At 62.6% G+C, this 25,262-nt stretch overlaps 1 protein-coding gene across 8 annotated transcripts in view; it reads right to left on the reverse strand.

The window, feature by feature from the left end:
• VAV2 (vav guanine nucleotide exchange factor 2) overlaps positions 1-25,262 on the reverse strand; it is a 147,697-nt gene that overhangs the window by 22,542 nt on the left and 99,893 nt on the right. For 4 of the 8 annotated variants that reach the window (XM_045082863.1, XM_045082868.1, XM_045082864.1 and 1 more), the window contains 10 exons: positions 18,214-18,316; positions 16,552-16,566; positions 15,414-15,512; positions 13,707-13,775; positions 12,531-12,631; positions 5,705-5,804; positions 4,683-4,778; positions 4,010-4,078; positions 2,256-2,342; positions 334-419 (listed from right to left, as the gene is read on the reverse strand). In XM_045082863.1, coding sequence (XP_044938798.1) covers positions 334-419; positions 2,256-2,342; positions 4,010-4,078; positions 4,683-4,778; positions 5,705-5,804; positions 12,531-12,631; positions 13,707-13,775; positions 15,414-15,512; positions 16,552-16,566; positions 18,214-18,316 — 825 coding nt within the window. The remainder of the gene's footprint in view (positions 1-333; positions 420-2,255; positions 2,343-4,009; positions 4,079-4,682; positions 4,779-5,704; positions 5,805-12,530; positions 12,632-13,706; positions 13,776-15,413; positions 15,513-16,551; positions 16,567-18,213; positions 18,317-25,262) is intronic. The other 4 variants (XM_045082862.1, XM_045082865.1, XM_045082867.1 and 1 more) reach the window with 1 other exon arrangement.

Raw genomic sequence — 25,262 nt, forward strand, 5'->3', positions numbered from 1 at the left:
TGGACAAGCGGGGCCACACTGGCTCCTGCGGAGCCTTCGCCGTCACCTGCCTGGGCAGTCCCTCGCAGGCACGCGGCCGCTCTGCCTCTGGCCGCCCCGGGGGAGCCTGGGAGCTCACAGGCCAGGGCTCTGGCTGCCCTCTAGCCCAGCCCAGGGCCACGGACAAGGCAGCCGCTGGCGGACGTGGTGGGGATGGTGTCGAGGAGCAGGGAGGAAGCGCGTGAGGCAGAAGCACACGGGGCTGGGCGGACAGGCAGCTCTCTCCGCAGGAAAGGCTGCTCCCGGGCCGCTGGGGAGCGGGGCCCACCTGCAGCCCGGGGCCAGCCCGCTCACCTGTCTTGCTTGGTGTGGTTCACGATGGAGCGGACCTTCAGCTCCCCGTCGATCTTCGGCCTCCCGTACTCCTCCAGCTTCACTTGCTGGAAAGAAAGGGCCCGGCGGTCAGCCCCAGCACCCCAGTGGGGTCCCACCTGCCCCGCACCTCCGCAGAGAGGAAGGGTGGCAGCCCAGGGCCCCTCCAGGTGCGCTGCCCGTGGACGCAGATGGCAGAACCAGGTGACGCGAGCCGGCGGTTGCTGGCTGGGGTGCAGGTCGGGGCGGGAGAGGCCGGTGGGGACGGGGACGGGCCCTGCCCCAGCCGTGCTGCGGGAACAAGGAGCGATTGACAGCCTGGGTCATGGCAACAGGCCGCCCTTGTGTGGAGCCCAGAGCCGGGCCCCAGTAAGAAGGGCCAGACGCCCAACCCTGGGAAGCCAAGCCGGGGAGAACAAACGGGGCCTATCAGAGGGAGGGCGGCTTCCAGTCCAAACCCCCTCTGGTCTGCCGGGATGCCCCACTGGCTTGTCTCTCCCCTCTGCTCTGACTCAGAGAAGGCGCGCCTTGACGCATGCCCTGCATGGCTTGCAAAGAAACCGCCTGTCGGGACAGGAGAGGAAAGAAGGGAATGTTCCAGCACACTGACGGGGAGGGGCCGTGGTGCCGTGACGGGCGGTTCTCAGCGGACGTCCGGGTTTTCTGAATTTTGCAGGAGCCGCCGGGCCGAAGCTGAGAGCAGCACAGCTCCGGGGTCACACACGGTGGGGTGAGCCCCCTGCCCAGCTGTCTGCCTCCGGGCCCCTGCTCCGGTGGGCTCGGCAGACACCCGCGGGCTGAGCGTGCACCCTGCCCCCAGGACCCGTCCGCACCTGCTCGCCGCCACTGTGTTCTTTTTGTTATTTAAAGGACACGATGACTCACATCTAGAAACTTCAAGAACACCAAGACTTGCGTCGTGTACCCCTTAGAAAGCATCAAGGATCCCCGGGGAAAACATGGCAGCCCCGGACCCCGCGGGGGCTAAGGCCACAGCCAGGGTGCTGGGGCACCTCTATCCTTCCCTCCTTTACACGTGGGCATTTCTAGCTCTTCCTAGAAAGACAGGACACTGGGATCACATCGTAATGCTGTTTGCCCAAGCTTCCGTGTCGATGTGCCCCGGACACATCGACACACCCAGACTCTGCCAGTTCAGGGGGCCAGGCAGGGAGAGGGTCGGGGGCAAACCCAGCGGGCTCCGCCGGGTGACTGTGTACTCAGGCGATGCTCGGGGAGGTCTGGGATCCCCGAGGGTGGGGTGCACACACAGGGGTGCTCAGTCCCTGCAGGGCACGGCACAAACCCCACAACAGAGCGCGGCCCGGCTGCAGAGGTCAGCGGTGTCGGGGTGCGGAAAGCCGACACACCCGGCAGACCTGAGACCTTGCCGCAGGCTGGCAGAGAAGCAAGAGTCTGCTTTCTGGGACGGCCCAGCTCCTCTTCCTGGCAGGCCACAGTGGCTCGCCCGATGCCCCAAGGCTGAGCTTCTGATGAACCAGGCTGGGGAGAGGTGGTGGGAGGCCTCAGCCCTGACTAATGAAGGGAGGGGGAGGGGAGGAGCCGAGGGCCGCTCGGGGACAGAGCAGCCTAACCTTCCCCACTGTCCCTCCTGGGGACAGCAGAGCTCCGGGCGGGCAAGGAGCCTCAGGGTCCCCCAGGAGCCACAACCTTGTGTCCTCAGTCCAGGTCAGGGAGGGCGGGAGGGTCAGCACCATTCCTCCCCCAGCACCTGCCCCTCGGCGAGAGGCCACCTCTGTGCGTGGCTGCGCCTGCTTCCCCGACCGGGACAGAGAGCATAGGGTCCCCACCGGCTTATTTAATACGGAGATCGTGGAAGTTACTTCTGAAACGTGCTGTGGGGCCCTAATTAGCCTCCACTCTGGAGAATCGGCCACACTTACCAGGTTTTCTATAGAACTCTGGAACTCGCTGATTTTCTTCAGGGTCTCCTTGTCCCGCTTCACTTCGTTTATGTACATCGCTAAGTCCTGAAAGCAACGGAGGCGGGGGGCGGGGGGGGTCAGCGGGCCGACCCCCACCCCCAGCCCCACGGTCGGGGCACTGCCACCAGCCACCGCAGCGGCAGGCCTTCGAACCCCCACCTGACACACCGGCAAACTAAGACCGGGAACCGACACACAGGCTGCGTGTCCAGGGGTGAGAGCCAAGCCCCCGCTTCCTGGAACGGCTTCCCTCCGCCCGGCCGCTCAACCTCCCCCAGCTCGGACTAGAAGAAAACAGCACCTCAACCTGAGCAGCTTCTCGGCTCGGGGGGGGGGGGCGGGGGAACGGGCACCTGGCAGGCCCCGAACTCCCATGGAGCCGCGCAGACCTGGGTGACCCCGGGGTCTAGCTCTGGCCGTCCACGCGCCGCTGCCCTCCTGCCGGCCACCAGGGGGCGGTACCCGCAGCAACCAGGGCGGCCAGCACCAGCCTGGGGGCTACGGGACCCAAGCCCTTACAGAGAATCTAGCGGGAGGCACTGACCCCCCAGCAGGGCAAGCTGCCTCGGGCCGAATCCCTGAGCCGGGCGGGGGTGGGAGCCAGTTCTAGCCTCGCCTCAGCACCTCCTGCCGTTCCTACAAGGAGCGCCCGGTGGGGCAGCCTGAGGCAGAAACGTTCCCAGATGGGCCTGGCTCGACAGTAATGCCAGGGTTAGGTTAGGGGATAGGGTCGAAGCCACAGAGGGAGGTGGACGCCTGCCCTCTGGAAGGAGCTCACCCACGAGGGTACAGAGGTCAGCATTCCCCCGGGAGGTGCCGGGGACATGGTCGTCCCCCTGCCCAGCAGCAGCACGGAGGGGACCTACCCTTGCTGGGCATTGTGCTTGGCTGGGGACACAGGTGACCATGATCAGGGAGTAAAGAGCACAGAGGGGCGATGGCATTGTCCTGGCACAGCCACCCCCGAGGCGGGGACACACCTCCTGGGAAAGGTCACCTTGCAAAGACCGAGAGTGTGCAGGACACGGCCAGGTGACAGGGAGGAGGTCCAGCCCGAGCCCACAGAGACAGGAGAGGGTGGGGCACATACAGGAGTGTGGGGGTGGCCGAGCCTCCCTGGGATTGAGGGCATGCATGGCAAACACAGCTGCACAGCCAGGCCCGTGGGAAGCCTTAGCCCGACTCGGCGGCAGTGGGGGAGCCACAGAAGGCTTTAGAGCAAGGGGGGGGCACCCACAGAGCTCTCTTTCCAGGGACTTATCTGCACAGTGGCTGGCAATGACACAGTGGGGCGGGGTGAGGAGGGCATTTCAGAAGCAAGAGCCATAGGCCGGGGCAGTGGGCAGCAGGGGGCCAGACGGCCCAGACTGAGTCCAGTGCCTGGGACCAGGCAAGAGCCGTGGTGGGCGGTCAGGACAGCAGGAGGAAGGGGCGCCCGGGGAAGTCGCCACAGGTCGGGGAGGTCAGGGACCTAGATGTGTGGGGCGAGTGCCTGAAGCCCCCACCGCCCACCTTCTCTGCCCTGGGGCAGCTCCCACCCCTCCCTGCCCCCCCCCCGCCCCCCGCCGCCCCGCTCCTGCTTTCTTCCCAGGAAAAGCGTAATCTGTGGTTACAGAACGAGGCTTGTCAGCGAGTCCCGTTCCGGTCAAAGCCCCACACTGGGTGGGTGAAGCCCCGCGCCGGCCTGGACCTCCCTGCCTCAGTTTACCTACCTGCATGGCTTCCAGCGCTTCTCTGAGCTGCTGCCTCTCGGGCCGATCGGCGGAGTGGCTCAGAAGTTCCTGCAGGGGCGAGAGAGATGTCCAGGACGTGATGCAGACATGCTGCCCTCCGCCCCTGATCCCCCCACCTTCCAGGCACAGGGTGTGGCTCAGAGCCAGGCCCTCAGGGTCACGTCCTCACCCACCGGCCCGGATTCCAGTTCAGCAGCCCAACCCAGCACAGACAGCAAGCCCTCACCCAGGGGACACACTGCTTCGCGAGGGGGTGTCCCCAAACCTGCTGGCGAACGGGGAGCCCTTTAAAGCAGCATGAAGCCAGGCTCTGGGCTACCGGTGACGGGTGAACCCCTGGCAGACACCAGCGTCGCTCCCCCAGGCCTGTCTGGCCATTTCCACCGTGGCTACCAGGAGGCTCAGAGACTAGGTGAAGTGACCCCCACCAGGCCACTCTCACTCCTGATCTGGGGACACGTTTCTGTCTCAAGTTTTCGGCTCGCTCACGGATTTCCATCCCAATTTCCCTTTGTCCGTTTCCGGTGAAGCCCCGTCCTGACAGATGCCACCCAGGCCATGAGGACGGATGTGCTGGCTCTTCTCTCACGCCGGCCCAAGACGGCCCGTCCCCGCCGCGGCAGGCGGCCCCGGAGCACGCGCACAGCCTCACCTTCAGGAGGAGGTGGTATTTGAGAACCCTCTGCATGGGGACCACCAGCAGGTCTTGAAGCTTAAACTTCCCGTCCTGGACCTTCAGCGTGCATTCCTGGCAACAGGAGAGCAGCAGGGGATGAAGACGCCGGCCTGGGCTGCTGGACCCCAACGCTCCCGTCCCGCAGCGGAGGCGGTGGGCAGGGGCGGACCTCAGCCCTGACCTGGGGCCCAGGTGTCCGGTCCCTCCCTGGCCCAGCTCCCCAAACGGGCAGCATGTCCTGCAGGCCCTTCCCAAAGCAGGTGCACACACATGGACGGGCTCCCCCGAGGGCGGGCAGGGTCCCACGGCCACTCTGTAGCCCAGGTGTCTCCAGCAGGCACCTGAGGGCTCTCGGATTCAGAGCCAGCCCCGGCCAGCCTCGGCATCCTCAGGGAAGCCCTCTCACACGAGGCAGGGCCACCCCCAGGAACCAAGGGCTCCCCACTGACTTCCCAGACACATGGGCATCACGCGTCTCCAGGGCACATGTCCCCCAGCATTGCGAGAGCAAAGGGTCCCTGCACCAAGATTCACCCTGGAAAGGTTGACCGGCTGGACGGGACACAGGCATCGCCGCCTTGGGGAGCAGCTCAGCTGCCCCCGGCAAGGGAGATGGGGGAGGGGTCCCGGAGAGGGGCCCACATGGGCGCTTGGACAAGCGTCAGAGATTGGCCCTGAGCCTGGGGTGGGGACAGTGTTGGGAGGGAGGTTCCTGGGCTCCCAGCAAACATCCATCTCCTGCGGTCCCCAGGGGTCTGCATCGGCCGGGCTCGGGGGTCACTCATCGCCCCTTGGTGCACTGGATCTGGCCCCAGGGGTCTGCGTCGGCTGCACGCAGGGAACTCGGGCCTGGGACGGTGACCTGCACCTGCGTCCCCGCCACAAGTGCACAGGGAGAAAACCCCCCGAGAAAAGCGTCTCCAGAGACTGTCCCATCACTACCCCAGCCGTGGGCGAGGCAGGGGCGGTGAGCGGGGCAGCAGCCGGGACGCCCTCACCTCGACCTTCTGCCGGACGTCCTCCCGGCCGGCGAGGAGCTGGTTCAGCGTGTTCTGCGCGTGCTCCATGTGGCTGCAGTAGTCCCCGTAGATCAGCAGCCTGGAACAGCGAGCGCGCGCACGGGCGCAGCTTAACGAGCCGCCGCGGCTGCGGGCCGCGCGGAGGCCCCCGCGGAGGACGCTGCACGTGTGCGGCGAACGGGTGTCCCCCGTGACGGCTCCTCACGTCAACCCGCTTCGTGGCTCTGCTCTTTCCACGTAGCTGCCCTCTCTGCTCCCGAAACAGTGCCAGGCAGGAGAGCTGCCGAGACGCTGGGAACAAGGGGCTCCCCCGCTCTCCCGAAGCCAAGGAGGTCCCCCTTCTTGGGTCTCTCTCAGGTCAGGACTGGGGTTGGGATGGGCTCCTCACCGCCACCCCATCCTGCCCCTGGGAAGGCCGAAGCCGGCCAGGAGAGAAGCCCCTGCCTCCCCAGAGCTGGGGGACCCCTGGAAGGTTCCGACTCCTGCCGGCAGGCTCTAAGCACTGAGGCCCATCCTGGCTCTGCGCCTGCCTGGGGTGGTGGTCCCAGGCTGACATTTCAGGGCATGGGGACCCGGGGGTCAGTCCTTGTGGCTTCCACGTGACACCGACGCTCTCCGCCTGATTCCCAGGCACCCCCTCTCTCGGGACACGGGGACGTCAGCCCCGAACGCTGCACGGCAGGGGATGGACAAGGCTGCGCAGGCCCGGGGGTGCGGGGAGCAGCCTCAGGCCACTCTCTCCTGCCCCCGACACCCTCGGACACCATGGCTGACCGCCCCCGCAGACTTCACAGACCGAGCCCCTGGCACCAGGAGCCCAGTGCTCTCCAGGCCTTGGGTCACTAGCCTGACACTCCGGCTGTGACGATCCTGTCGCACGAATAGAGTCGGCCCGGTAGGACCACGACGGCCACAGCTAGCACCTCTGGGAGCGGCTCGTGCCCAGTGTGTCACACACACCATCCTGAGCCCTTCACCCATTTATAAAGGGAGGGGCCATCAGCATCATTCTTCAGGTGGGGAAACTGAGGCCCCGGTGACCTTGCTGAGAGTCACCCGCTGATAACAGGCGAGGGCCTGGCTGCCAACGCAGCATCTTCGGGAGGCTGGGCCCCATCCAAGGTCTCTGGTGACACCCCTGCCAGGGAGGCGGTGGGAGAGCAAACATCCAGAGGCCACTCCCGGCCTGGCTCTGGGAGCTGGGGACGGTCTCTGGGATGAGTCCAGATGGGCTCAGGCCGCTTCTCTGTCTGCTGTGGACACTGCCTCCTGGGGGGCAAGCTCGGAGCGTGTTTCCAACCCAGCGAGCCTGTGACTTCAGAGCGGCCCCAAGGTGGGCGCAGACGGCTCGTGGTGGAGCCCCTCCCGGCTCCCGCCCGCGTCCAGGCCACACTGGACCTGTGTGCATGAGGCTCCCCAGCATGGAGAGGTTGAGATTCCAGGACTCCAACGGGGGGCGGCCCTGGCCCCGGGCCTCACACTGAAGCCCACCTTCCCTGCCGCGGTCAAGCAGAAGGTGCCACGGCCGCACCCTGCCACACTCCAGCCAGGCACGCTTTGCATGAGAACCTGAGCCCCGGTTTCCGCTTAAACGAGCCTGTTATTCAGTTGAAAATCGGAGTATAAAAGCTGATTAAATCTCATCGTGTCTGGGAGCATCTGGGAGCCTGGAGACTCCAGGGTTCCCGTCAGTTGCTCTGAATGAGCAGACCTGGCGACAGCCCTGCTGCGCCCAAGGAGGGAAGTCTGTGCGGCTTCTCCTAAGCACGGGGCCCGCGGCGCTGGAGCCGGCCCAGGCAGCCTCAGGGGCCCCCCTCCACGTCAGCACACCCTGGCTCATCTCGGCCCCAGGTCTGTGGCGAAGACGGCGGATGGAGAGTGGGTCCCGCTGTCCTCACAGCGCACCCCGGAGCCCCGCACTGTACTTGCAACCTTCTCCAGCGAGCAAGCTTCTACTCAGCCCTCAAAACCCTGCCCTATCATTTCTAGCTCTGCAGCCTTTCCCCTCCCAACTGTGTCCCTGGGTCTAGCGAAGAGAGACAGAAAAGCAAGGAGATGGGTTGGGGGCCTCTGGGCACAGGCCTGTGCTAAGTCGAGTCAGAGGCAGCAGCGGGCCATCCCCCTCTCCACGCGGCTCTGAGCTCCGCAGTCGGGTCCATCTGTCCCCATATCCCGGCATCCAGCCTGGAGGCCTGGTCTGCTCAGGGGCCCGACACGTGGCTGAGTGGCCACGGCCACACCCCACCTGCCTGACCACGGGCAGTGCAGCCATAGTGGTTCCTGGCAAGCAGGGGGGCCCAGCGGGGAAGAGAGCAGAAGGAGGCGGGACCAGGGCGCACACTCGCACCCCAGCTCAGCCCGGCCTCCCAAAACTTACTCAACAGTGTCCCTGAGGCTCTGAGACGTGACATGACTTCTAAGGTCGCCCAGCAAGGGAGCATCGAGGCCAGACCCCTATGTGCATCCACGGGTCCCCCAGACCAGTCTTCTGGTCCCCACATGCTGGAGACCCGGGCCACCCCAGGACTGAGCTCTCGTTCACCTCCGCCAACCCCGTAGGCGGCCTGAGATGGAGACGGGCTGCATGAGGGCCGAGCAGAGACCTGGGCGGGGGCACAAGACAAGGGACACCGGGGGCCACCAGCAGCTGGCAGAGGCAGGAACCCTCCTCCCCTAGAGCTCCAGAGGACGTGCCACCCTGCCCACACGTGTATTTTGGCCCCAGAACTGAGAGGGACCATTTCTGTCGGGACCGTCAGGCGTCTCACCGCCATCCACAGCGCACGCTCCGGGCCCTGCCGCGGGCCACACAGGGAAGCAGCTAACGTAGCGAGACTCGCAGGCCTCAAGTCTAAGCACAGCATCTTGTAGTGTTGAGAAAAATTACCCAGCTTTTGGAATTAAAGCAACACACACATGCACGGGGCTTCGTTCACGGTTCGAGGTCTCAGAGCGAGCGGTGTATGTCCCGCGTTCCTGCACCCCCGGCCCCGCTGGCTCGGCGCACCGGCATCTTGTTCTGTCCTCTGAACGCACGGAGTCAGCCTCCGGGCCCCTCACTCGTGCACCGGCGAGTGACCCAACCCTGCTGTGTGTGTCCGCATGACGGTGTCGTGAAACTTCCTGAACACGCAACTCGGATCCCACTCCAGGGGCAGACGTGAGTGTGCAGGGCGGCGGGGGAGACCCGCCCGTCTCCTGACTGGATCCCCTGTTCCTTGTCACGAACTCCAAACTCCCACGGTGCCCACGGACCGGGCCAGAGCGGGTCCCGGACACAGGAAGCGTTCCCGGGTACGCACCAAAGACATGGGACAGTGAGTCCGCCGCTGCTGTTCCAATCCCCGACTTCCCCATCTGGGCAAGGCCTGGAAGGAGGGGGGCCAGAGCCTCTCCAGGGCAGAGGGCCTCACGGGGCTCGAGGAGCTTGGACACGGGGGGCTCTCCCCGGAAAGCGCTGACGGGGTCACCCAGCTTCCCTGACACCCTGGCCCGTGGGCGAAAGACAACCAGCGGCCGTGTCACCCGGCCGGACACCCTCCGCGGCCGAGAGCGCACAGCACAGAGCGCCGGGCTGTGGCAAAGCCTTCCTCTCAAGGCTCCTGGGACCTGGGCGGGCGGGGACTTGCCTTTCGCCTTATCCTGATGCCTGCTCTTCTTGGAAGCACTTGGGCAAGGCTCCGGGGAGTTCCTCCTAAGAGCTAGATCCCACCTTCTCGCGGGCCACAAAGTGGCTGTGGAGGGTCCCCTGGGTAGTCCTTTGGCCTGACCCGCTGACCCAGCTTGGCCGACCCCAGCCACAGATGAAAACCACGTGGCTCTCTGTTACATTCACATCTGCAAGATGCAAACCTTCCCTCCGCGAGGGCTTGTCCCCTCAGGCCATGGCTAAGAGGAGCATCTGCTTTGTCTGAGAACAAGGGTTATATTGACTGCATTAATGGAAGTATTAGCTCCAAAAAGAGGGAGGTGATTATCTTCTGCCACTCGGTTCTGATCATACCACACTTGGATGCTACTCTGCCCTTGATCTGCGATGAGCTGCCGGGTCCTGTCCTGAGAATTCCTCAGTGGCTTCCTCCTACCCTCATAAAAAAAAAATCTAAGTCCCTACCTTGGCCTTCCAGTCTGCTACAGAAGCCTCGGGTCACACCTTGGATAACCTCCTCTTGGCCCACTTCGGCGTCTGCTCCTCTGGTCTCCGCCAGTTCCTGCTCCGGCCTCACCCCGGGGCCCTCCCGGCGGCTTCTGCTCCCCCCACCTCGCGGCTCCTTGTCTCTCAGCCTGGTCCTCAGCACCCCACTCCTCTCCCTCTTCCCGACCTCCCGCTTCCTTTGTCCGTGAACTTGCTTCTCATTCCTTCCTGTCCCTCCCTGCCCAGTGAGAGCTGAGGCTGTTCTGTTCCGTACACAACAGGCGCTCTATAAATGCTTGTGGACTCGGTGTATAAATGAGCCTCAGGACCGTAGACTCAGAAATTAGGAGGCAAAGGGGCAGAAAAGACGGATGTGGGGACAGACTACAGGGACTGGGCCAGTGAACTCCAACAGGACGCAACCAGGCCCTTCCCCAAATGGGCCCCGACTTGAGCCCGGCCCCCGAGGCCTGCCGGGTAGAAATGACAGTCCTCCCCACTGGAGCAAAGCCCAAGAGTCAGGGGAGGCCCAAAGCTGTGCGCAGAGGCTGGTGGCCTTGTTAAGGGCGGGCCCGGCACGTGGAGGATCCCAGGGAAGGGCAGGTTGTCCGTCTGTCCCCTGGCCACCCAACCCCTCACTGCTGCCCCGGGGGCAGGTCCACAGGCCTAAGAGGCAGCCCTGCGTGGTCCGTGGCCTCCCCCCCGCTCTGGGCAGAGGAGATGTGTGCAGTGGGCCTGCCTCCGGGACGAGGGCGCGTCTGATGGCTCCAGCCTGAGTTGCCCCCCACGCCCCCCACGGGCCTGCAGCCAGGTCGGAGGAAAACATTGCTGTGGCAGGGGGCGGGGAAGGGAGCCGGCCTGCCCCCTGCCCCTGGGGCCGCCAGCGGACTCACATCCACCCCCTGTGCTCCGGCACTGCCTGCTCCCTCACACCTGCCGGGGACCCAGCCCATGGCCCCCAGAAAGTGGGCTCAGGGGTCCTTGCCTGGTCACGGCGTATGCAGGCGAAGCCCCTCAGGCAGGCGCCCACAGGAGAAGGCACCTGGAATCCAGCCCGGGGACAGGCTGCCTGGCCTGGACGGCACGTGAGCGGAGCCGACGGTCACCTGACGGTCCCCCCACTGACGACAAGGTGGATCAGGCTCCCAACTGGCCGCCGCAGGGCCTCCCCCCAGACCCCGCAGAGCGGAGCCAGCACCGGCATTCTTAACGAGCCCCCAGCTGGCTTTGGTGAGCAGCCGGGCGCAAGAGCCCTCAAGATAGAACCTTCTGGCGCCTTCTTCAGAGCCTGAGGGCAGAAGGCAGGGCATAGTCCCCCAAGAGTCCTCTCGCGACTTCAGCGGCCAGACCGCTGCGGTGGGCGCTCCCGCAGCACCAGCACCCGGCCGGGGCTTCATGGCATCGGACTTTGTCCCGGCTGCAAAGATGCGGCTACCCAGGCTCCATGAAGAGATACGGGGACAAAGAGCCGGCAGAGCCGTCCTGACAGCTGCCCCTGCGTCGACTCAGAAGCTTCCAGAATCCCAGTCCTCACCCGCTGGGCTCCCACAGGACATGTTGGAGCACCGAAGGCGGCTCTATACCCCTCTGTCCGTCGGGGTTACACACAGAGAGCCTTAAAGCAAACAACCAAATAGCTTCATGGAGGCCTCTGACAGTCTTTCTTCTTTAAAAAGGATCCCATGTTGGCTTCTAATGAGTGGTCACCCTCCGTTGACAACATTTGTCCAGGGGCCTGGGCAGTCGGCAGAGCCGCGATCAGGGGCGTGATTCCTGCGGGCTGACCTCTGGCCGTAGGCAGCCCGGCAGTATCTGTGCGTCTGGACGTGGCCGGACCAGCTGGACGCCATGGGGAGGAGAGAGGCCGCCTGACATGCAGGTATATGTCCCCTCAGGCTTCGCGAACATTTGCCTGATGCCACAGAGACGTGGAGAACACCGGGGCACTATGGAAGGACCCAGGACTGCCCTCCTTGGTGCCAGGAGTGCCGTCTCCCCACACTGGGGACTGGGGCTGGGTTATGTCAGGGCAGCTGAGCAGCTGTGCCTCCAGCTGCCGCTGAGAGCCCCCCAGCCCATCCACCTGGCCTGGGCCCCTGTCTGCCCAGCCATCGAAGCCCTCAGTGGACACATAGCCACGTTTGCGGCACAGGCATGACCCTCGCAACACCACATGGCACAGATGCCATCCTCATCCCTAGGAAATCAAGGTCCCGTGACATACACAGGCAAGGAAGCAGAGAAGTGGCCTTGAGCCAAGGAGCCCAGACCCCCAGAAGCGCCGTACTCAGCCCTGCGGGGACAGGTTTGGCTTCTGCCTTCAAGCAGCGGCCACCCGGGCCTGGAGCTAGAGGGGCGATGCCCAGGTGCCGGATGCCTGGGGTCAGGTGCACTGTGCTGGGGAGAAGATTCCCAGGCAGAGGCAGAGGAAGCTGGTGGAGCCCTCAGGAGGCCTCCGGGGGACATTCCTCCAGGCTGTGATGGCAGGTGGGCAGCTCTCTCGGTTTACAAGTGAGGACGCGGGTTTGCAGGGCCACAGCCACGGGCCTTGGGAACGTCCCCACGAGACTTGCACCTGAGAAAACCCCAACCGGCCAGCTCTGCCCGCCCCAGCGCAGGACTGTGGCTCCGCAGACGGGGAGGGGTAGCCAAGGTGGGCCTGCCACTCACCTTTCCTTGAAATCGAGGAAGACCTTGGCCAGCGTGCTGCCCCCCGCCATCATGGACACGTCAATGGCCCGCAGGAAGCTGTGATGTACCTTGATCAGGTCCTGGGAAGAACCAGCAACCGTGCGTGAACGGGTGCGCCAGGCCGGGAAAGCCACGCGCTCCCGAGTCGCTCCCTCCTGGTGCAATTACAGACACGCGTGGGAGGGGCCGGCGCCGGCACGCGTCCCCGCGCAAACACCAGGGTCTCATCCCACTTTATGCCGGGCACGTGAAGGGACCTGCACGGCCTGTCCGGACACGGGGTTGCCAAACCAGCACAGGACCCAGGGCCAGAATGGGACCAAGACGGCCCCGGGGTCTGTGGCTGCCCAGCAGCCTTGTCACCCTCCTGCTGGGTGCAGCTGCATGGGGCCCTCTGCCCTGGTCTGGGGCTCCAGGGCAGACTCTCTCCATGGGGACACATGTTTGTCCCCATTTCAGAGCGGCTGGACAACTGGCAGGCAGCCCTCCAGGGCTCCCACAGCCCCCAGTCTGGCTCCCCACAGCCCCCAGTCCGGCTCCCACTCTGCCCATGGCCATTTGTGCTGGTGAACACACAGCACAGACTCCGTGTAGGAGACACAGAGCACTAGAGCCCCCGAGTCCGGCTCAGTCTCCCCTGGGAGACCAGCACCAGCCCCTCGAGCTCGCAAGGGGCCACGGGAGGTCGGTAGGAGCCGCCACACCTGCCGGGCACTCCTGGAGGAAGCCCACCCACGTGTAGCTTCTGGAGCCTTCTGCCGACCCCTCCCCGCTCTGCTGGCCGTGTCAGGGTGAGCCTCCTCACGGGGCATCACCTTCCTGCGTCCATGTGCACGTGTGCCAAGAGGTGAAGGGCTCTCCTCAGAGGGCCAGAGGGTACCCGTTGCTCTCCAGCTGCCGACAAAAAGCTCAAACCCCTTCCAGGGCACCTGCATCTGAGTGACACTCCCCAGCACAGACAGCAGGCTGGAGAAGCTTCCAGAAACCTCCTGTCTCCTGAGGCCAAAACCCTCAGAGGAAAGGGTGGTTACTCCCTTCCTCTCTGCCAGTCCGAACAGCATCCCGTAGCACCAGCCAACCAGGTCCCCGGCAGGGACGCCCCTCCCCAGGGCTCGCGGGGACAGTCACGGGGAGCCCGCCGCCTGGAGCCCTTACCTCCAGGTTGATGAAGATGGCGGTCACGTCTGCCGGGCTCAGCACCTGCCTCAGGGGCGTCATGTAGTTCTGGAACAGGAAAGCCCCCACCGTCAGCCCTCTTGGAGGGTACCAGCCCCCTTCGAGGCCACAGTTGCCAGTGGGGGAGAGAGGCTCTGACGACCTCCCCAAGACGCAGGGGCAGGGGTTCTCCGTGGGGCGGTAAGGCAGGCCCAGAGCACCCCTGGGGCTCAGTGTCACTGGCGGACCCCTGCTCTCTAGGGAGACGCGGGCTTCTTGCTGCAGGTTAAGAACGGCACGGGAGAGCGCAGGGCGGGGACGGCGGAGCCACGCGCCCACACCCTCCGCACGGGCAAAGCCCCGTCGTATCCCACGGGCTGGACGTCAACCCACTGCCACCCGGGCTGGTGCCGATACAACTGTTGGAGACGTTTCAGGAAACTGAGGCCAGAGAGGTGAGCCCAGCAGGGCCTCCCTTCTCGCCCGGCACTCAGATCCCTGAGTGCGGCCCTAAACCTGCCATCCAAAGAGGTGCCGCCGACCCCAGAAGCCCCACCGTGGCAGGGAGGGGTCCCTCCAGAGTCCTTCAGGCCTGGCCTCCAAGGAGACATGCGCGTGGCAAACAGTCAACTCGTGCCCCAGAGGCCTGGCCGGCCAGGACCTGCCACCCTCTCCTTACAGGACGTTGGCCCCTCACACTCTCCTTGGTCAGGGATGGAACAGCAGGTGGGCGGCCGCTGCATTCGGCCAAGCAGTTTTCCCTGCACCCGACGCAGACCGGCCCCGGCCGGTGACTGGGTGTTCTCGCCTGTGACGTGGGGGCTGGGACTGGCGGAGGAGGGGGACTCCCCAGGGACAGGCGGGTGGAGAGCAAGCGGCCGGAGGGGCTGGTATGTTTGCAGAAAGGCCAGTGGCGGGGCAGGCACCCGGGGCTGGCTGAGGCAGGAGCCGGGGAAATGTCATTCTGAGGCCTGGGCAGGACCGGGGGCCGAGGGGACCCTAGGCCCCCGGCGAGAAGCTCCCCAGTCGTGGCCGCACGTGGCCCTATACTTCAAGCAAGAAGAGCCAGGGAGCTTCCACCTTAAAGACAAGGACGGATTTTCAGCCAGGAAGCACCAGCAGTCGGCACCAAGGGTTCTCAAGTGACAGGGAAATGTGTCCGCGGGAAGCCAGAGGGGGTGGGGCAGGAGAAGGCCCCTCCGGGGTCCTCAAGGCGCTCAGGAGGCCAGCAGGGAGAGAGGACCGACCGGTCACTCAGGGGAGCACAGGGTCTGCCGTGGGGGCTCCACAGGCTGACGTCATGGGGCGTGCGTCCCAGGGGCAGGACGCTCACAGCCACCAATTTACAGAGCGGGAAGCTAAGGGCAGAGAATGCCTTAGGGGAGAAGGTATACACAAAGCGCTTAACCTAGCGCCCAGCCTGCAGGACAGAGTATACAGCAGGAGCTTAGCCCGGTGCAGTCAGGAGCGGAAGCCGTGACGAGGCCCAGCTCGGCGGGAAGGAGCTGCAGGGACTAGCTCAGGACGGTCCCAGGCCAAGCTGAGGTCCGAGGGCTGGGACGTGGGACTGGGGCCAAGCGACACAGCCCACGAGGACACTGGCCAGCCGGAGCCCACGGCCTGTGTGAGCAGCAGAGGGCAGGGGGTGCCTGGTGACAGCCGTGCCCCAGGGACCGGTGGCACCAGGAGGGGCGGGGCCACACCCACCTTCTCGATGTCCTCCAGGGTCCGGTAGTACTTGGCCTCGGTCTCTTGGATCTCCAGCAAGCAGCAGTTCCTCTTGTCATCCTCAGACATGCCCATTTTCTACAGGAAGGACACAAGGCATGAGCCAGGCCTGGCCGTGCGGTCACCGGGAGTCACCCGGGGGGCCGAGATAGGAGACGGAAGGGGGCTCAAACCCTCCCTCCCCGTTTCTGCAGATGAGGAGACTGAGGCACGGGGGGTGCGTGTGTGGCGTGAACTAGTGACAACTTGGAGAATGGCACGGAACATTCTAGAATCCGCGCCCCCGCTGCCCTGCTCTGAATTTTACCAGACCAGCGTGGGGCCCTCAGGAGTCAGCCCCCCCAGCATAGACAACAGGTGTGGCATACTTAAAGCACCTACTATGTGCTCAGGGAAAGGCTCTGACCCGCTCCCCGGGGACCCGTGTCTGCTTACTCAGCGCCAACCTGTTACTGCAGGGCTGGGCTTTCCCAGGGTCCTCTGGCCCCCACCTCGGGTCCTGAGGGGCCAATTCAATGGCAGGGGTCACCAGGGACACACTTCTGTGACAGGGCCTGCCCGCCATCTCTGGGGGAAACGTGGCCAGAGGCAGGATTGGCCAGGAACCTGTGTGGCCACGGGGATGGGGCAAGAAGCTGCCGGGGGGCCACTGTTAGAGGCGCTCTGGATTTCCAGACCCTCTCCTTGTGTCCTTTGGGCTGAGTGAACTACGTGGGTCCCTAAGTGAGGCTTTGGGGAACTGGGGCTGGGCCACACGCCACGCCACGCGGATAGCTATCTGCCCTAACCCCATCCTCCTCCCCTAAGAAAGGCCCCAGGAGTTTGCTGTGCCCGAGGGCTCCAAAGAAACATGCCGAATGGGGCCCATCACCCAGGGGGGCCCAGATCAGGCTGGAGGCTCCCCAGGGCTCCTTCCCACGCCCCAGTGCTCTGGGCACTACTCTGCTGCCCTCAGGGCTTCAGGGAGTCTTGGGGGCCCACAATCCCCCTAAAGCCAAGTGTAAAAACATGGGTCTGACAGCATCTCACTGAGGACAGGGTCCCGGGCTTTTCCCAAGAGATCCGAGACCTCTCTGGGAGGCGGAGGAAGACGCGCTGGCAGAACTGACCAGCTTACCTGCATGTATCTGATCTGAAAGCGTGGGGGGAGCAATCACAGACAGAACCAGTTAGCAGCGTCAGCTCGTCACCCGGGCTGTGCTCCGGAGCACCCGTCCGCCTTTCCCCCACAGCCCCAGGATCCCGTCACAGCCCGTCACAGCCCTTTGCCCACGAGCCCGAGCATCAGCCTGGCTGCGTGGGGAGGGACAGTGCCCGGCCCTTCTTCGCGTGTGGGCTCTGAGCGCGGCACCTGCCGTCCTCCGGCTTTATCGTCCTTTGCAAAGGTCTCCGTCTACCTTCTGCCTAGCCTGTTCGGAATGCTCCGGACATGACCAGGGAGGAAGTAAAACCCCCTGCTTTATCTCGGAGGACAGGCAGGAGGCAGAGGCCCACCCCGCCAGACGGCCAGGACAGCATGAGCAGCAGCACGGAGCGCGGTCGGGACATGGAGCGGAGCTGGGCGGGGGGGATGCCAGCCTGTCTCCCCGCAGCCCCCACAGGTCCTGCAAACAGCCCGGGTCTTGCGTGCTCCAGGGGCTTCAGGACCAGGGACAGCAGCAGGCTCTGGGGACAGCCCCCCCCCCCGGGCCGGGGTCTCTACAGGATGGACACAGAGTGGGGGCTCTCTGGGCAGAGCAGAGGATCTCCGTCCGTGGGGCAACGGCTTGGCCTTCCAGCCCTGTAACTGGCCCCCTGGACCGGCTCAGGGGCACGGCTGCCCCACTACGAGGCTGCCTGGGGGAAGGGCAGCATTGGCCCTGGGCAGACCTGGGGTCACAGAGAGACCCCTGGGAATGGCGGGGACCCCTCAGACCCTTCAGGAGCATGACGAGAAACCCTTTCCGCTCCGAAGAGCAGAGTTAGGGGGCTGTGAACCCCACTGTCACGTTTCCCTGTGCCTCTCCTGGCGTGATGCTGGTGGAGGGCAGGTGCCACCAGGGAGGGACGGGCCTCTCCGGAAGGCCTCGCTGGGGAGCTGTCGCCCCAGCTTTGTCTCTCCACCCCCCGCCGGATACTCCCGCACTGAGGGAAAACACTGCAATTTGCTTCTTGAGAAACTCCTCCCATTTCCTCAGGGAGAGCCAACAGCATCACAAGCCTCCGCAGTCGGCAAGCGGCGCGTGGACCATCGCCCAGGAGCCTGGGGGCGGGGGGTCAAGGCCTGTCCCCCTCTCCCCTCTCGTCCAGGGCCCCAACCTCGCCATCCCAGCTCGACGGGGCCCTACCCTCCGCACAGCAGCTGCCAGCAATAAGCCCGCCCGGCAGCACACTGGTGTCCGAGAGATGATCAGCCAACGTCGGCTCGGAAATAAATACCCTCGCCGCACGGAAGACGCACAGCTGGCTAATTGCGCCAACGGCCGTCTCCTTGCTTCCGCACAAAGGAGTGAAGCGGTGCTCGCTCCGGGCAGCTGAGCAGCTATTTTCAGACCCCCCGGGCAGGAGGGACTTGGGATCCAGCACACACGCCGGAGAATCCCGGGATAGCAGAGTCCACCTGGCTCCTCGGAACGCCCCGTAGAGGGAGGCCTTGGCCCGAGGACAGGGAGGAAGCCCGTGGGGGCCGGGAAGGGCTGGGGTGCGGCCTCAGGAGCTCCCTCTGCCCTGGAGAGTCCCCCGCCCCCTGGAGACCCGGGGCTCCCAGAGCGGGGCCCTGCTGCGGGCGAGGGGCGCTTACCATGGGCTGCCGCACCTCCACCTTGATAATGTCCTCGTAGATGTCGTCGCCCTCGTCCTCGCACGGGACGCAGTCGTAGATGTCCTCCCCGAGGTCATGCTCGCTGCGCGGGAGGGAAGCAGGTCAGGCGCACGGAAGGGAGGGTCCAGCCAGGTCTGCGCGGGGATGCGGCCCAGGGGGCCTCCCAGGGGACAGCTGGGTCAGGACTGGCGCGAGCCCCTCCCACTGGGCCTCCATCTTCTGGTCCGCAGCATGGGGTGGCGCACCTGCCTCCCAGGGCTTCTCTGTGTTTAGACCGGGCAGCATGGACAGCCTTCCCTCATGCTCTGCCTGCCCTGCTTCTAGGACCTACGGTGACCACACCCCCACGTCTCCACCCTTTAGCGAATGCTGGGGACTCACAGCGCCCCTCCCATGACCGGGAGCCCCGGGAGCTCTCGGCCCACCCCAGGCACCCCCAGCGCCTGCAGCGGGGGTGTGCGGGTCTAGGGGCAGAGCTCACACATGGACACCTTCCCTACCCGCTGGTAAGGAGCAACGTGAGTAGAGAGGGTCACAGAGCTTATGATGCGGCTGCGAGCACAGGGTAAGGAAATCACCACCCACTCTATGCTCCAACCTTGTTTCGCTCCTGACCACGCTGGTTCTACTTCAACCAGCTGTCCCCTCAGCCCAGCCAGAATTGGAGCCTAGGACACCTCCTCCAGGAGGCCCTCGGGGACCCCCAGCCCAGGCTGTGATCCAGGACCCACTCCCCTCAGTCTTCCCATACAAAGCGCATCCTTCTCGCTGGATCTGCCATTGTTTTCTAAGCGTCTGTGGATGAGCCTGTCTCTTCCCTGGACAAAACCCAACCCCTTAACCCCTTCTGAGCACCGTTCCCGATGGACAGCAGGTGCCCAGCAATCATTTCGCATCAGCACAGGAGCCAATCCAGCCACATGAAGCGAGGCCACTAGGCCCTGGGCCCCACGCGGACAAGCTCTGCAGTCCGGCGTGCGGTCCCTCCTCAGGGCAGGTCGTCCTCGGGGGCCAGCCTGCCCTGGGAGCCCGTGCCAGCCCCGCATGGGTTGGGACACATCTCAGAGCCCAGGCTCAAAGCAGCACCCGGCAAAGCTGATTTCCAGAAGGCACAGCGATTTGGCTGAGCACCTCCCCTCCCCACAGCACCGGGCAGCCAGAATTCAGGGCCGGGGGCAGCAGGGGACAGAGAGAGCAGAAGGGCTACCCAGCAGCTCTGATGAATGGGTTTCTGGCCTTGCCCCAAACCCGGCTTGTCATCGGACGGGCTGGAAGGGTGGGGGGGCGGGGTCGATCGCTCCAGATCTACTTGAGATAGGGAAGGAGAGTCTGTACTCAGGAAAGGGCTCTGCAGTCAGCCAGAGGGGGTCTCCCCAAAGCCCCGGTGCCTCCCATGAGACCAAGCATGACTGAGAGGACACATGTGGGCTTCCCTCTGCGGGGAGGGAGGCTCGCACGGCGGGTCAGGGAGCCAGTTCGACTTGATGAGACCCCCACAGGCAGCCGACGACCTGGGAAGGAGAGGGGGCAGGGAAAGGTCGCACCGCGCTAGCCCAGCACACGGACGCGGTGACCACCACACGGACACCATAACCAGCACGCGGACATGGGAACCAGCACGGAGACGCAATAACCATCGCCACCGCTGGGCCCTTCTGCCCTAACACACCTGTCAGGAACCTGCAAAACACTTCTCCTTTCTCACCTCCCCACCCCCGGAGGCGGAGGGCGCCGCAGTGCAGGGCAGTGCCCCGGCGGGGACAGGGCCCTGCTCGGACCCAGCAGGAACCCACCGCTTCAGAGGCCCTCCCCCTGGGTGGGTCACTCGCGTTGACACAGGTCACCTCCCCTGCCTCTCCAGGGCCTGTCCCCACAGGAAACGGCTCCGGAAGCCCAGCCCGCCACATTAGCGGGTGTCCAGGCAAGTATCGGCGAGGGTTCCATCTGGCTGGGGGGTGGGGGTGGGGGGTGATGAGCCACCCCCGATTTCGATCGTGCAGCAGAGCGAGCCTGCTGACAAAGCCACTGTCGAGAATTCTGACAGCGTGGAACCGAGGGGAGAAAGGGCCGCTTCTGGGCTGCTAAATTAGACACCTCGAAGGCAGCTGAGGCCACGGACAGCGTCTGGAGACCGACATCGGCTTTGCTCTGGCGGGCGGGGTAAAGATGTGGGGGGCCCGTGACCGTTCCTAAGAGCTGATGAAACGAATGAAAATCACTCGAAGGAGGCCTGGAGAGGGGCCTCAGGGTCACCCGGTGCAGGCACGGCCAACCGCCCGCACGGGGCCCCTCCTCCACCCACATCGCCGCGCTCGCGTTCTGCATGTCCCCGATGGCCAGACGCTGAGGACTTTCCCGCGTACTTCTGGACATTGGTGCATCGCCCTTTGTGCAAGGCCTGCTGGAGACTTCCCTCCATTTCTAAATGCTAGCTGCCTTCTTCTTATTGAGAAAGAAACAGAACTCTTACGTGTTCTCCACACGAGTTTCATGTCAGGTATGTTTCATGAATTTCTTTTCCCAGTCTCTGGCTTTGCCTACTGATTTTCTGAGTGGTGTCTTTTTGAAAAACATTCATTTTTAATTGAAAAAAAAAAATGGCAGGGAGCCTGGGTGCTCAGTTAAAGCCTCTGCCTTCGGCTCAGGTCATGGTCTCAGGGTCCTGGGATGGAGCCCCGTGTTGGGCTCTCTGCTCAGCGGGGAGCCTGCTTCTCCTTCTCTCTCTGCCTGCTTCTCTGCCTACTTGTGATCTCTGTCTGTCAAAATAAAAAAATAAAATCATTTAAAGAAAAAAAAGCTTAACTTAACACACCTTTCTCCTATGGTATCCTGACTGTCCGTGTCCCATCTAAGAAATCGCTGTGTCTTCTCTAAGAAGGCTTTGTTTTCCAGGATTCCAAGGTTGGTCTGTTTCTCCTTCTAAGAGCTATGTCATTTTAGTGTTTATGTTCAGACCTCTGATCCGTCTCAAGATGTCCGTGCATGGTGTGGGTTAGAGATCGAGGTTCGTTTCTCTTTGGGGACATTCCGGAGTTTCAGGACAATTGGCTGAAAGCTTTTTTCTTCTCACTGGATCACTTAGATCCCCTTGACCAAAACCACAGCCCACGCAAGTGTGGGTGGGTCTATTCTGGAATTCTATAATCTTATTCCGTCAACCTATTCACCTATGCCTGTGACAATAGCAATTTGTTTTGATCACTTTTTTTTTAATAGAAAGTTCCCAAACCAGGTGCTTTAAGTCCCTAGCTTTGTTCTTTTATGGAGTTGTTTATGACCATCCTAAAGTCCTTTGTATTTCTCTAGAAACTTTACAATAATCTTGTCAAAAAAAAAAAAAAAAAAAAGCCCACTGGGAGACCAGGCACCTTAACACTATCCTCTCCCAGTCCATGAACATAGTATATACACCACCATTTTCAAGTCTTCTTTCATTTCTCTCAATATTTTGCAGTTTTATCACAGAGTTTGGGGAATTTAGGTAGTCTGGGCCCACCATGTTGGTCCACTGTCTCTCTCTTCTCCTTCTGGGGTTCCAGTTACACGTATGTTGGACCCCTGGCATGGCCCCACATGTCTGAGGCTCTGCTGGCATTTTCTTGTCTCTGTTCCTTCAGGTGTCTTCCTTCCACTGAACAAGCCTTCCGTGGACCTCCCTCCTCTACCGTCAGCATCTTCTATTAAAGCAGATCCGTGGCTGTTCAGCTCAGCTACCGTGGGCTTCAGTTTTAGCATCTTCATGTGTCTCTCTTCGTCGCATCTCCTTCTCTGCTGAGGCTCCCCATCTGTTCATTCACTCTGTGCACACTTTCCTCGAAGTCCCTGACCGTGTTAATAAAAGCTGCGGACTGTAACATCGGGCTCATCCCCAGGCTGGTTCCTATTGACTTTTTTTTTTCTGAATATGACATTTTTTCTGTTTCGTGGCAAGTCTGATGACTTTGGACTGAACATCAGATGTGACAAACGATCCATCACGGAGATTCCGTTATTTCTACCTAATATGTGTTCTAACAAACCGTCAATTTGGTTGGACTCAAACTTCAAACTCCGTCTTTCCAGCAGGGAGCAGCAACTGGAATGCTGCTGAATTTAGGTTTTTGGCTGCCAGACTTCCCATCCCTCTCTGGAAGCCTCAGGGTCTTTCTTGTGTGTATGACGTTGAATGGCCAGCCAGGGATTTTGGTGGATTATTAGATCTGGGGGCTCTGAGGTCCCTCCTACCCTCTCAGGTCCCTTCCTCCCAGCATTTCCTTCCTAACTTTCTGGCTGCTCTCCCAGCCTCAATGTCTTCCCTCTGACACCGTAACTGGCAGGAGTGCAGCTCTCTACCTGGACTGGGGAACACCCTCAGGCAAAGGCCACAGACTCTCTAATCCTGCACACAGTGAGCACTCCTTGAAGAACCTGGGGTTCCTGCCTGTGAAAGTGACATGATGCCGTCCCTCCCCTCTCCCTGTACTCACAGGAGCCATGACCACACAGACTCGGACCCTGGGAATACACCCAAGGCAATTACCCCAACACATGTCCACGACCACGCTCTCAGCCTGTTTCCTTCCTCAAAATCAATAAAGACAAGGACCCTTCATTCGTAGGGGATCCCTCTTCACGCACCCCTCCCTCTCACCTCTTCTGACTCACTCAGGGCTATAGCTGTAAACAGCAAGAAACACGAGATGAATAGCTGTGTTCTGGTGTCTTAACTTGCAACAGAAAAATCTAAAAAGCGCAGCCACCATCCCTTCCCTCTGCTCTGTAAGATGTCTGTTACCCAAAGCCCACTGAAGACCAGAGAAGCGAATGGTCAGTCACCTGCCTCTAATGGCCTCAGTTTCCCTTCCTCTGGGGTCCTCATCCTAGGCCGTAGACCACTCGTACCCCCGTGCTTTCTACGCTCATCCTTCTCTCACATATGAAAACACTCTGCAAACGTTCTCTAAGTCAAGCCAATGAGCCCTAAGAAACACACGTTCTTGGTATTATTGGAAACGATAAAATGGCGTCCACTTTGTGCATGGCGAGAAGGGACGGGAATAAAAGCAGCAGCAAAGAAGTGGGTTTCTTCTTCACTCAGACAAAATTATGGGGCTGCCTGGCTGGCTTCGTTGGAAGACCATAAGGCTCTTGACCTCAGGGTCGTGGGTTCGAGCCCCATGTTGCATATAGAGGCTACTTAAAGAGATAAACTTCAAAAGATATTACGAAGGTAATATCAAACACATTTGCTTAGCTCGGCAACTAAGATAAAACAAAACACCCATCACATCTGGTTGGTTAAATCGATACCTCTCCTCGGACGGACTCTGTGCCAGCAACTGGATGATGGCACCTCACCATCCAGGTGGGGAGACGGACAGGGTAGCGGTTACGCCTGAAATACAGGTGCTTCTGGAATACCGTGGGGTCATCGGCGCGGGTAACAAGCTCTGCTTCCCAGTACTTCTGACGTCTGGCCAATGTGGGCGTGGGTATCCCACTGTCACTTGGCTTTTCAGCAAAGTCCTCGTCTCCAAAAGTGAGTTTCCTGAACAGGGTAGGGGACACCCGATGCGTCTCAGGCATCCCTCAGAACAGATTAGTCTATGCCAAGACCAGCTGGGCCCAGTGCCCCTGACAGCCACGGCTGCTGGACGGGAGGAAAAAGAAATGACAGATGTGGCTGGGGAGGGGAGTGTGAGTCCCCCGAGTGTCAGAGCTTCCCAAGTGCCGCACACTGACCAGGCGGGAGTGCCGCCTGCACCAGGATCCTGGCCTCTGGCCTGCTGGGTGTCCAGCTACAACCCGGCAGCCGGAACTGGGGCACAGTGTCCCATAGCGGGGAGGGCCTCCCACCGGGGCCTGGCACACTTGACCCCACCCCAGCCCCATGTCTCACATTCCTACAAAATCCAAAAATACCTTCCGAATCGGCAGAGGCCAATGCCATCTGTTCTATGTCGTTTTTGTGTCACACGGTCCTGATTACAGCCTGATTCTTTGCCAATCAGTCCCTCAGGCTGACAGAGACTCACGTCGGGGACACTCTAATGTATCAGAGGCTACAGGTCACAGAAATCCTCAAGGTCCGTGCCCCACGGAAGCTGTATGCGTCCCGGCCCTTGGCAGCACCAGACGACAGCTGGCGGGTCCCCACCTCCTCGGGCCAGTCGGGAGCATGCCAGGTCGCCGGGGGCAAGAGCGGGACTCACCAGTCTGCCCACCTCAAGAGGAGGCTGCCGGACGAGTATAAGATGAATCCTGGGCTCTGCCAATCTCTGGCTGCATCACTCTAGGCAGGAGGACCCCAGCCTCAGTTTCCCCATCTGTGAAATAGGAATAACCTCACCCCCCAGGCGAGGTGGTCGGAAGGATCAACCTTAATGAAAGTGACCGGCACAGGCCCGGTATACAGTAGGCGCTCAGTAAGGGGCGGTGGCCTGTTACCCGGGGGCGGGGGGGGAGTTCAGAGGGACGACAGCCCAGGGACCTGCGCTCAGTAAATACACAGACACCGTCCAGGTTTTGAAAGACCAGAAGGCCAGGTCTCAGCGCTGACGGGGCCTTCGCGGGCCTCAGAGACGGCCTTTCCCTGTCCCAGGGACAGTGCACGCGGGGCGGGTTCGGGGGGACAGCCTGGATCAGATCAGAAAGGGCAGGTGGGCCCAGGGCCGGGGCCAGACCCCCGCTCCAGGGAGACCCTCAGGTTCCCCTCTCACACGGACACGGGCACGCAGGTGGCCCTGGCCTCCCCGCCCCCACCCCTGCTCACCCTGCCCCGCCCCCACCCTCCACCTCCCCTCTCCCCCCTCCCCAGGCTCATCTTTCTAACAGGCAGCCTCCCTAACAGATGCTAAATCCCAGCAATTATTTCAGTCCTCACAATGGCCCGCTGCCCCCCCAGTGGGGGCAGAAACCCGCCTCCCCTCACGCCCCAGACCCCAGGGCCCGACCTGCCTGCCCGATTCTGTTACAGTCAGCTGCTCCGAGAGGGCCCCCCCCCCGCCCAGGAAAATCAAAGAAAGGCAAACAGACCCTCTGCTTTCGGC

The sequence above is a fragment of the Mustela putorius genome, unplaced genomic scaffold (genome assembly GCF_011764305.1).
Source record: "Mustela putorius furo isolate JIRA1106 unplaced genomic scaffold, ASM1176430v1.1 tig00000596_pilon_pilon_pilon, whole genome shotgun sequence".
Classification (NCBI taxonomy): domain Eukaryota; kingdom Metazoa; phylum Chordata; class Mammalia; order Carnivora; family Mustelidae; genus Mustela; species Mustela putorius.